This window comes from Stegodyphus dumicola, chromosome 10, assembly GCF_044657685.1.
Source record: "Stegodyphus dumicola isolate Sdum_Otavi_A_Nest chromosome 10, ASM4465768v1".
In the NCBI taxonomy this organism is placed as follows: domain Eukaryota; kingdom Metazoa; phylum Arthropoda; class Arachnida; order Araneae; family Eresidae; genus Stegodyphus; species Stegodyphus dumicola.
The window spans coordinates 112,575,811-112,589,078 of record NC_140777.1 but is presented as its reverse complement, the minus strand read 5'-3'; the positions used below and the strand labels follow the sequence as shown (position 1 = coordinate 112,589,078).

The window sequence follows — 13,268 nt, the reverse complement described above, 5'->3', positions numbered from 1 at the left end:
TTCAAACATTTACATATGAGAAGGGAAAAGAAGAATTATTTATCTTGCCTTGAATAACCGTAATTTTTTTTAGGTAAGAATGTCCTGCCTAAAGAACTGATAGTGCTTCACTATCTGAATTTCTAATAAATTACCGTGGTTGCTCCATCTATTTGGAATCATCATAGTTTCTTAATAACCTCCATGGTTTCGAGTCAGGAGTCATGGAATTGTAAGTTAGTGATTTTAGGACCAAAAGTATACTCTGAGTCTCTAAATTCGTCTTGTTTTCTTTTGTAAGCAAACGAAATTATCATGTAATTATGCCTATTGGGCAGCATGGTTCGTCTGTAGGGAAAGTGAGCCAGTAGGCAAGCTGTCGAGTGCCTAATGAATTGGACGACATATATGGAGCTTTCGGTGAAAGTCCCACATATCTTGTCCAAATCATTGAAGGGCGCATGAATGAATCCCAATGTGTATAACAGGAGGAGAGCTCGCGTCATCTTTACTATTGCCAATCCTACTTGCTTCTATGAATTGCAGGGTATACACGGAATTTTTCGGAAGAGTATAATCCCTTTATCTCAATTTTAGTTTTTATCTCAGTCGCTAATTTATATATAAATCTTCACATATAAATCATTTTTTTTTTTTTATTTTGTGTCAGAAAGACGCGTTACCTATTCATACAATTTTTTCACATTTTCTTTCCTTTCTGGATTCAAAGGAAAAAAAGCGTCACTTGAAGGTGCACCAAAATACCAACTATTATGTGTTTATCAGTGTCTCCTTCGCGGAAAATGTAAACTGAATAACAAAAAATTTGTAAATCAATCTGTGTGTGTAAGTTTTAGACACACCTTTCGTAATGAACAAAAAATCTAAGTTAAATAGTGTATAAGGGATATGAATTAAATTTTTCGCTCAATTAAATTACTTCTTTTGTTATATACATAGTTTTCAACAAAATTTTGTAATTGAGAAAAATGACAGATTATGATGAATTAAAAAGATTTTATTCTGCAAAATTACGTAATATGTGGATCATTATTGGTGAGCAATCATAATTTAGAATTATTTGAAGTGCATGCTTTTTGTGACGTGTTATTTTTAGTTTCCGGTTATTTTTAGGTCATTTATTATAATTTGAGTTCCGGGTAGTGTTGAATGGAAACAATTCTGTGAATCAGGTGTAACCGAAAGGAATCCTCCTGTAAATCGTAATCACCCAGTGTGATGTCAGTAATTGATAAAATATGATGAAATAAACTAAACACAAACTAAATAAATGCTTATAATCCTTACATGCACAAAACATATTATTTGACATTTCAGGAAAATTTAGTAACATTATACGTAAGCAAAATGAGTTAGCACTGGAGGAAGTATCATAAATATAAAGGATTTTTCTGGAAGCAGTTGTGAGAAAGAGGTAGATGATATATATTCATGATAAGTTTTGGGTGAAACAAAACAAATTTTCAGTTATTTACTGTACCGTAATGCTGTTGTGTAAATTTATTATTTTCTTCTTATGATGTGTTAGTTAATTACATATAGTTTTAAAGTGAACTTTTTAAATATCTAACATTTTAGTACTAACTTTTTTTTAATTTTATTTTAAAAAGTATTTCTTAAATTACTTTACAGTGCATTTCAGAATAATGAACATGTATGCAAATAAATATGTGACTGGATATGTGCAAATAAATATGTGTTTTCTTGGAAGTATTTGTGATATCTTGAAAATATTTACTGGTGTATTGAAGTGATGTGAAATTTCGTCATTCATCATTAAACAGGCATACTAGCATTAGTTAAATACACATATTTTTAAAAGTTTACTGCTTCGAACATGTACCTGTTTTGAAATAAAGTCGCTTATTGGGCCCATTAACTACAATTTTCTTGTTGTCAGGATTTTGTAATTATGTAAATACTCTACTGTTTTGTAAATACTCAATGAGAAGGAAGAACATATAAACAGCAGTTAACTTGCATTTTCTCCACAAATTCTCAGCTGCTTATCAGAAATTAATCTGGTTTATGTAAACAAAGCTGGTGCCTTTGTAAAAGTGATCTGATGCATTGCATCATTTTTAAGGTGAAGGTAATTCTCACTTATATGGTATCAAAAGTCTTTAAATCAGACACACTTTTCTATATACTTTTATTGACCAGGTCTCTCACTTAAGATATTCTTAGAAAGTTAATAATGAGAGAATGAAACTATCATATAAAGTTAATTTAGAACAAAATAATTTTTAATTCTTTTTTGATTTAAAACTTAGCTTTAAATAAATTTAAAAATCACTGAATATGCATTCTTCGTATTTTGAAAAAGAAGCTAGGGCATTAAATTTTAGCTACACCTACTTCTATTTCTAAACCCTACTGACTAGCAATGTATTGTGTAGATCTTGTTTTGAAAATTTAGCGAGATTCAGTGTTTTTGTAAATTGTAAAATACTAAATTTTTTTTTTGTACTATAATGGATTATTTTGTTCATTGCCATGTGTTATTTCATTATAATCAACTGTTAAATTTCTTTTACACGGTATAACCTACAGGGACGTTTACTAGAGTTTCCAGCGCCCGGGGACAACTGAAGAATTTGCACCCTTTTCTGTGTACCAAGAATGAGAAACATTTCATTAAAAAATTTCACAGCATCAGTTAGGCGTCCCTTGGATGCTGCGCCCAGGGACAGATGTCCCCTCTTACCCTACCTTAGCTATGCTACTGGTAACCTATCTCAATATTAGCAACACATTTTGTTTATTCCGACTCTTAGGCCAATGCACATTTTATGATGGCCTTTATCAAGTCTCTTGCTAACTAATTTTTCATAAAAAAAAGTTTCTAAAATTTTAAAGTATTGCAGTTCAATGCCAAGCTTTTATTATATTTACTTTTACCACAGTAATATTGGGCTATGAACCAAGGATGCAATCATACTGAAATCTTAGAATAAACTTTAATTGCGAGACAAAGTAGTAGATAGCTAAGAAGATGTATTTCTGTTGAGACTGCTCAAACCAATGAAAATTATTCTGTTGTACAGGTAAATGTTATAATTTCATTCAAACTGCATCCTTACGTTTTATTTTATTGGCTTTCATTACATCTTCTGCAATTATGTTAATTGTTTTCTACTAAATAATATTATGGATAATTTTAGGAAATGCCATAAATCAAAAGTAACTTTATATCAAAAGTAACTTTTGTCATTATTTATCATATTATTACAAAAATAAATAAATAAATAAATTCTGTACTGAGCAGTTTTCTTCTGAAGTATCATAAAACGAAAACATAGTGTCCTAACAATACAGATTTAAAAAATAAAATAAAATAAAATAAAATAAGCAAAATAAAATAAAATAAATTATTTTATTTTATTATATTTACTTTAAAAATAAGGAATTTTTAAAGGAATAAAATTTAACATTTGCTTTAAAAATATTCCTTTAATAAAAAATATTTTAATAGCATGTTAGCAATTTCTATTCTTATATGTAATGGATGTTAATGTTTTTAAATTACTGATTGTTTTATTAATTTTGTGCTTTTCTTGGATTGATTTGATTATTCATTATTTGTAATTTTTTTCTTTTTCAGGAGCTCAATTTCATATTAATCTTATCTCAAGATTTAGATAAACTACATCTTTCATGTATAAATAAAACATGCGTGACCTTAGCTGGAATGCAACTTTATGGTATCGAGTGCGCTTACGGCGTCTCTATTTCCAGTCTAGGTTCTTATTTGAAGTAAATGTATGGCACATTATTCTTTTCGTCATAATTTCTCTTGTGCTTCCAACAGCTGCTCAGAATTATTCTCAAGAAGAAAATTTCTTTGTAGACTTTTCTTCCGAAATTGTTGACAATGGTAAGTGTTGTTTTTTTTTTTTTAATTTCCTTTTAGTGTCAAATTTAACAATACCTAGATTTGTATATTTATTTTTTAAAAACAAGTTTGAACATGAAATTATCCTAGAAAACAAATCGTTGAAACAGATACCAGTCTCTTATGAAGAGAAAACAGGATACTGGAAAACAGTATAAGTTAGTTTCTACATATCTTCTTCCTAATTCCAATTATTTACATGCAATTAGACTAATGTAATAAGCTTAGTTATTTTCATACTTCGTTATGTGTTTGGATTGTGAAATATGCTCAGAAAGTTGCCATATATTTAGAGTTTACAACATACTAAATGTTTAAAAGGTACACACATATGTTAAAGCATTTATTAAAAAGGTTAATAATAATATCAGATTATTGGAATAAAATTGAGATTTCTTCCTTTAAAAAAAAAAAGTTTAAATTTAATGTGATTTTTAATAGTATGAAGGGATTATTTGCTGATGCTTATGAAATGTTCAGTTTAAATTTCAAATGTCAGTAACCTTTTTATGCAGTTAAGCTGACAGTTAAAGTTTAGGTTGATCTTTACATTATGGTAACTTGGCGTTTTTTTTGGCGAAATTTGGCGACCAACTCTCCTACAGCAACCCTCTATTTTTTTTTCCCGCCGCCATTTTGTCTTCACGAAGTAAAGACATGTTTCTTTTCTTTTTATCTACTGAACACTTCTTCCAACAATCTACTAGCCGAATTACACTTATGCTAGAAATTTTATCTAACAAAACTGCTTAATCATCACAAATATTCACTGCAAAATTGGGAAAAAGTGCACAATACCATACTCCTTACGCGTTTTTCAAAATAACACATATACATAAACCATGTACACGCCGACTTATTTTTACTTAAAATACATCCCAGAATTGCACAAAAATGGCATTGCGCACACTCTTCACTATATCCATGTACACTGCTTTTTTCTCATAAATTAGAAAAATTTCACGAAAATACATGACAATTTTCTGAATCTTTAAACCCGGTAAAAAGAACATATATGAAATTGCCTGATCACGAAAAAGTATTTACCCTTTCCAAATATGAACATTTCCACATATAAAATAAATAAAATATCCAAAAACTTTTACCTCTAAATCATCTATTACATTATACACGTCACCAACGAATTCATACCGCAAGCATTACAAATACTTAGTATCAAATATTTAAATTATTTCCATGCACGTTTACTTCAACTTAAACGTATACCAAATTCCTACAAACATAAAATTCACAAAATAACTATCATTTAATTAAAATATCACTAAACCATGTACACACCGACTTATTTTTACTTAAAAAAACATCCCAGAATTGCACAAAAATGGCATTGCGCACACTCTTCACTATATCCATGTACACTGCTTTTTGCTCATAAATTAGAAAAATTTCACGAAAATACATGACATTTTTCTCAATCCTTAAACCCGGTAAAAAGAACATATATGAAATTACCTGATCGCGAAAAAGTATTTACCCTTTCCAAATATGAACATTTCCACATATAAAATAAATAAAATATCCAAAAACTTTTACCTCTAAATCATCTATTACATTATACACGTCACCAACGAATTCATACCGCAACCATTACAAATACTTAGTGTCAGATATTTTAATTATTTCCATGCACGTTTACTTCAACTAAAACGTATACCAAATTCCTACAAACATAAAATTCACAAAATAACTATCATTTAATTAAAATATAATTAAATTCAAAGAGCACATACATTAAATTAATACATACATAAATACCCATTTCGAATTCACTTTAGTTACGGCCATGGGATCCAAAAATTCACGAACACTGTTTCACACAACACAGAATAAAGCGAAATACAAAATTTCCAGATTTTTTTCCGATTTCCCCCCTTTTCCGATTAAAGAACCGTAATTTGTGCATTAATATCACATGCCATATCCCATGATCTCTCATTTCCCTCACACAAAATAATGCGTAATCGGAACTGAGTACTGCTCACATTATTACCAAAGTCCCAGGTAGTAACCTTTATCGCCTCCAAAATGTCGCCAAACTACCAGTTACCATATTGTAAAGATCAACCAAAGTTTAAACTCGGATGAATGTTTTTAAAAAGTTGGTTTCCTGAAAAGGTACTTGTATTTGCACAACCACCTTGGCACAGTTTGGCAGTTTTTTACAGAAAAAAAAGTGGGATAACTTTATAAATAAAATATTTAAAAAAAAAAATCTGAAATTTTTCAGATTTTAAATTACGTCCAAAGGGGCGTTTTTTTAACGTTTTGAGTGTTACCTTTATTTATTAAATATCATGTTCTTTGCACTTAAACCATAAAATTCAGTTCAAGAGCAATATCGCAAAATAATGTTAAATTAAGCATATCTTTAGAATTTCCGATATACACAGTCTCGCGAGCTGGAGATAAAAGTATTTTTTTTCTATATAACGTTGCCATTTCTCGCTTTTAAAGCATTGAGTTTGAAATCAAAAATTCGTTAAAGTTTTACAAAATATAAAATCTATAATAAAACAAATTCCAAATTTGGGATTTCAGATGCCCATATTCGCAGTAGGATTTCGTCATTCAAAATTCGATGGCTCTATGTACCATTGTTTTATCACAATGCGAGAAATAGACAATCATTTATGCAGATTTTTCATTATTTAATTTCTTCAAATATAATGCAGGACTCTAACATTTTGTGGCAACAGTTTGAAAAGTGAACCGACGTTTATGAGTCTGACGCAAAATGCCAAAACGAAAGCAATAGTCCTTCGGGACTGAAATCCCTTTGGACTAATAATAAATTGCAATAAGTTTTATTTTTCATACATGCATATTATAAAGTGCATATTTTAGTTTTAGTTTGATATTCAGTCTGAAAAACAATTAATAAAATTACTTATATGCAGGGTTTTGTTTTTTGGTAGAAATTTCGTAATGATCTCTTTAAGATTAAATTCAAAGCAGTGGTTTTAGTGAGTAGCCTGGTCTTGACACCATATGAATTCGACTAGCAATTCTAGGTGTACCGCATTGCTTCTTGTTACATCATTTTGAAAATCCTAACATTCATTCTAGGTTTTGTTTATGTACACCAGTACCAGGATCAGCAAAGTTATATACATGATTAACTGTTTTCTGTATAAATCCAGCTTCTTCTAGTTGAGTTTTATGTCAAAATACATAATACTTCTTTCTTTAACATTTTCATTTATTTTCTGCATTAACACATTTGCACACTTCTATTAGGAACTGTAACCAAAAGGTTTCTTTCATTTCCTGACAGAATTCATTGCAGTGATAAAACACATCCAGTATCCTGTTTTCTCTTCATAAGAGACTGTTATCTGTTTCAACGATTTGTTTTCCTTCTGCCAATAATTTCTTAGATAATAATAACAAGGCTCTGTCAAGAACGCAGATCTTCCCTATGTAATTATTCCACTTAATCTAAAGTGACCACATTTTCATTGAGACAAAGCAGGACAAATGGAATGAAATGAGAATTGTAATTTTGTTATGAAAGCAGACCAATAATTCAAAAAAGAATATATTTTATTGTATACATTCATATACTTGTCTGTAAATATACAAAAATACATTTATTATTAACTTTTGGTAAATATAAAAATATTTGTAAAAAACTATAAACTATGATTTTCTTTCACGGTCATATTTTTTATCCAAGTGTATACTTTGCAATAGATTTGGATCATTTATTAAAATGTCGTGAAATTTCCTACATGAATTCATCGAATTATATTTGACCCTTAATACAGATTTTAAAGTTTTAATGTTCAACTGCGTTTTTTCAATTGTCCATATTTTATTTATACTAGAAAAATCATGTGCTGTTGCTGCATTTGTTCCTGGAAGGGAGAGTGCGTGTTCTACAATTTTCAAAATATTTTCATTTTTTAATATTTCATATATTCATTTGTAAAAAATTTTTCTGTTTTAAATGGAGGAATAACTCCATTCATTTTTTTGTCTGTTTCCACATTTGCAGACAACCAACATTTAATTTTTTCTTCAGTAACATATCTTTTTACCAATGACACCTTATCAAAAAGATCATTTTCGCAAATATTATTTTTCAGAAAATGGTTACTAATATATTAAAAAGATTTTTCCGCATATTCCCATAAAATCTCCTTTTTAATGTCATCCAGTTCTTTTATATTTGATTTCTATGCTTTCACATAAATCCTTGAAACTTTGAACATACACGGTATAAATATAAAAATACAAATAAATTTTTGCAATAATATTTTCAAGATCCACTGGAAGTAAGTCAGATGCTGTTTGAATAGTATTGTGTAGAATGTGCGCTGTACAACCTACTCCAATAATTTTTTGGTTCAAATGTTCGTTAAGTTTCATAAAAAATATTATTGATGCCTCTTCTAGCTTTTCTACCAAAATTTTCGTTAGTGTTATCCTCACAATAGGCAATAATTTTATTGTTCAAATTATTTTTTTAAAAAGTAGTACTTATTGAATCAAAAATTATTTATGAAGTTTCACCTGGCAATGAATTAAAATCTAATATTCTAATTTTAATTCCTGTTTCTGGATCAAAAAGTCTAACAATTGTGGGAAATAATTTTAAATCTTTGTGGTTGGAAGCATCATAATATATGGATATAAATGTCCATTTAATCTAATTCTTTCTGAAATTGTGAAAACGAATATAGTGAAAAAACATTACAAATAATTGCTTCAGTTTTTGTCCTTGCACTTGCAAATTTTTTGTCGTACAATGTTTTGATCATTTGCGACGTACGATCAGTTGATCTGAAACTTTGATTGTGGTTTCTGGTGTGGAAAGCAAATAGCCCTTCAGCTAATGCTAGCTGTTCCTCCGTTAACAATACATATTCCTTGATGAGATGTAACGACAATGATTGAACACCACCGAGTAAATTTAACTCGTTACATCGCCTAATTTAGTTTACTCTGCATGCATTTTATGTGTTTTTATTTACGTATTTCTTATTTCTTTCTATTTACTATAATAATTAATAAATAATAGGTAATATATTTTTACAGTAAATTAAAAATAAAAATTTCAGATGTTTTCTAAAAAGCGGGACATTTTTAAAAATCAGTGGGATACGGGACAGTCCTCCAAAAAGCGGGACTGTCCCGCCAAAATCGGGACGTGTGGTCACTTTAACTTAATGACATTCTTGTCGGTGATTTCTAATTCTTTAAAGCAAAATTTAATATGTGTTAATTCCTTATTCTATCAGCTTATAAATGTGACTTCTACAGTAAATTGCATATGACTATTCTCAAACCACTTACTGTTTTAAATCCTGACATGCCCATTACACTTTTTCACGTCACATTTCCAAAAATTTTGTTTTCCAAAATACAGTATCATATCATCAAATGTTAATCTAAACATTTGCACCTATATGGCAAAGTATTGTGTTCCTGGAAAAATTTCATTTCATAGAACGTTCTTTATTTGCAGGCAAATCCCACAAGTGCATTTTCCAACATTCAGCTAAAGACCAAAAATATCTCAGTTTTCTTTAAAAGTTTCTAATATAGCGAAAACAGTATGCATAAAAATATGGCGACATTGCTTGTTTAAACTTATGGGTGTGGTTATCTAAAGAGTTGTTATGGGCATGGTTGCCATAGTTTGGCATCTTCTACCAAGGTGGTTCTGATAATGCATAAGTACCCCCGAAAATTGTCATCTTGAAATCTTGTTCAAAATTTTTAAAGAGGAAAAGTGATGTGTGATATATGAAGTTAAAATTTTTACAACCCTCCTATATTGCATCTTTCATATTTTTATTCAAGAAAGAGGTAATGATATTCGAGATTTCGAGAAGTGGACTGTTAGTAACTAAATCCTAATGATCAAGCTTAGCATTGACTGTCCAGAATCAGTTGAAATCTCCTAACACTGATAAGTGTTATGAGAACCCTATAATATGGTTTTCTGTTAGTAATGGATTTATATTGCTGTCTAAAATTAAGTGTTCATTGGGAAAGTGTAATTTAATACACAATTACCTGGTGGAAATTTTGTGAGAGTAAGTGGAAAATCTAACTATATGGAAACTGTTGAAGATGGAAACATGTCAGAATATTATGGTTGATCTGAAACTGCTATTGTATAAAATAACTTGCTTTCGCGGTTATGAATCAGTCATTTTGCATTTGCAAGACAACTCTCCTCCGATTTCATAATAATCATCAGAGGTAGCTGTGTAGGGTTACTGTTTACCATATGGCAAAAGAATCTATATACTAAACAACCAGTGTGTTGCGTATTTGCATCTTCTTTTGCTAACAGGAAGTGCTAAGATAGTATTTTTTGTATTGCTCTTGTAGTTTACATTCTTTTTACTACATGCCTAAAAATGAAGAATGCCTTTGTATAAATTTGTCATCTTGTATAAGAAAAACTGGCTCAAATTTACAGCAAAGTTTTCCATATTTTATAAATTTAAGTTTGAGCATATGATGCAAATATTTAAAATGTACGGTACCCCTTGGCAAATCGTCTCTTTTTTTTACACCAAGACCGGCACCAATTTCAAGATATTGCCGATCCTTCCACCCACTACACAAAACCAAAACAAGAAGTCAAAGACTTGAACTCGGTATGCATGTACACATCGGCCTATTTAAAAAAAATAATAAAAATAAAAAATCGGAGAACTGCACAAACTAGACATTGTGCACTGCCTTAACTTTGTCCATGTATACATCAATTTATTTTCAATTGAACTAAATCAAGAAGCTAAAGCAAAGTTAAAAATATCATGTTAACCAGAAAAAATTCGCCACTGTCTTAACAAACAAATAACCAAAAATACACAGAGTAACAAATAACCAAAAATATATACACTGGTTATCATAAATTAAGGAAAAATCACGATTACTGAAAAAGTTACTTGTAGAATTTTATGAAACTTACCCACAATATACAACACATAGTAAGGTATCAAATAATATAAAAAGAAATTACCAGACAATTATTGTAGCATAGAAATTAGCACATGTATAAAATGAACAAATCGAAGATGTCAGTTTGCTATGGTAAAAGTACCTTCAATATGGAATATAATCACCTCTAGAAAATCTGGTTTAGGGCTCATGGCATAGGGTTCAAAGTTTTCAACTTTACAGTAAGTTTGGGATAACCATGCATGCGCAAATTTAGCTTCTTTCATTGGCCATGGCTTACACCCCAATCTCGCAAGTGTGAATGGAATTCCCGTATTTTATGCCCTTATGACTACGCCTCTATGCCCTTTACACCACCGTCTGAACACAGTCGTAGGAGGCAGATTGAGAGCAACTAGACATCTCCCTAAAGCATCCCAAACGTGTTCGATAGGATTAAAGTCCGGGGACTGAGCTGGCCACTCCATGTGCATAATTGTTTTCCTGTTGAACATAATCATATAAGATACGAGCCCTGTGTGGTCTTGCATTGTCGTCCTGTAAAAGGAAAGCATCACCTATTTCCTCGACTTATGGGTGCACATAAGCATCAAGGATGTCATCTCTATAAACATGAGCATTCACGGTTCCCCTTGTAAAAACATGGAGGTCTGTGTGTCCACCCAAAGAGATGCCACCCCAAACACAGACACTGCCTCTTCCATAAACATCTCTTTCACGGATGTTTGACGGATAATAACGGGTTCCAGGTTCTCTCCATATAAAATAATGCCTACTATCGCTTTCTAGACTAAGCCTGGACTCATCCATAAAAAGAATAGCCCTCCATTGCTCAGGCGCCCAGTGGACATGTTGTTGTGCCCACTGCAAATGGTCCCTCCTATTGCGTAACTTGAGTGGCACACAAATAGCTGTTCGCCTCGCATACAGACCACCTTCATGAAGCCTTCTATGCACAGTTGACGTTGACACCAACCTTCCGGTGGCTGCAGCAAAAGAGTGAGTGAGTGATTGCACTGCTATGATGGCTTACGACCACGGACATGAACCAAACGGAATTATATACGATCACGGCGGGGAAGACTCCAGAGTAACAAGGTTGAATATTATATACTAATAACAGTTTTTACATATTGATAACTGCAAGGCACTAAGCGTTATTCTGGTTATCTGCTTTAAGTTCTGAACATTATAATATTATCCACGATTGTTTCTGCTTAGGCAGTGCCTTGAGATTTTCTCTATTTTATCAAGGGCTATTCTGTTTTTGAGTGTGTTATTCATCCACATTGTCCAGGCACAGTCCGCTGGTTTCTTCAAGTGCCAGTTTCTTGTATGTACACAATGGAAGTAATCATGGTCCGTATTGCCTTCCTCTCCGCATTCACAGAAAGGGGTATCCCTAAGTCTGAATCTGTTCAGGTATACTGGGAATGGTCCATGACCTGTCAAGAACTGTGTTAGGCTAGCACAGTGGGTCTTTATTTCCATGTTAACTTTTGGCAGTAAGCGAAATGTCCTTCATCCTACCTCTGCCTCTGTCCATCTACTTTGCCAATTTTGTAGCAGACTTGTCAAAGTTGTTCTCTTAATATGAGACCAAGGAAGTTTAGTTGGTCTTTCTAATATATCCGTGCAGTTGGCTGCCTGCTTGGCCAGTAGGTCAGCGGCTTCATTGTCTTGAATCCCTGTGTGAGCGGGAACTCATTTTAAAGTGGGTCTTTGCGAAATAGGCATTGTCAGAAGCTGTTTCTGAATTCTGTATACCAAAGGACTCCGGCTGTTTTGACTTGCGATAGCCGCCAGACTTGATGCCAAATCACTGAGTATGGAGAATTTCTCCTGTTGACATGTGTTCGCATATCTAATTGCAGCACTGATAGCTAGAAGCTCTGCTTGGTATACCGAGTTGTTCAAGCCTAATTTCCTTTTCCACTCGAATGTTATAACTCCATTTTCTAGTCTACAGAAGGCGCTGCCCGTGCCATCTCAGTTTTGGAGCCATCTGTGAAAAGGTTATTACTGTACCTCTGAATTGGTTGGTCGTTTATACTGATACTGTCAGAGCGATTAAAAGCTGCTGGATGAAAGTTTTTGCAGTTGTTTTGATCCTCGTAGTCCAAGTGGTGATTACTATGACCCCAGAGTGTTGAAGTTTGACCCAGCCTGGTAACTCTTACGATAGCTGCCTCCCTTTCTACTATCAAATCTAGGGGAGGAATTCCTGCTAGTTGTTGTAGGGCTAGTGTTGACGTGGTACGGTATGCCCTGCATACTTGAAGTAGCTGCTGTCTCTGAATGGAGAGCAGGGATCTTTTCATATGAGAGGTAAGTTCGCCACTCCAGATTGCTGCTCCGTAAGTTATTACTCTTTCTGTAATGGTTCTATGCCAAATTTTTAGTAGCTTATATGAGGTACCCCATTTAT

At 32.0% G+C, this 13,268-nt stretch overlaps 1 protein-coding gene across 1 annotated transcript in view; it reads left to right on the top strand.

The window, feature by feature from the left end:
* The first annotated feature begins 742 nt into the window (after positions 1 to 742).
* The window catches only part of S1P (membrane-bound transcription factor site-1 protease), a 137,890-nt gene continuing 125,364 nt past the window's right edge, over positions 743 to 13,268 (top strand). The window contains exons 1-2 of the mRNA XM_035375649.2: positions 743 to 1,035; positions 3,605 to 3,877. Of these exons, the coding sequence (XP_035231540.1) occupies positions 3,673 to 3,877 (205 nt within the window). The 5' untranslated portion in view covers positions 743 to 1,035; positions 3,605 to 3,672. The remainder of the gene's footprint in view (positions 1,036 to 3,604; positions 3,878 to 13,268) is intronic.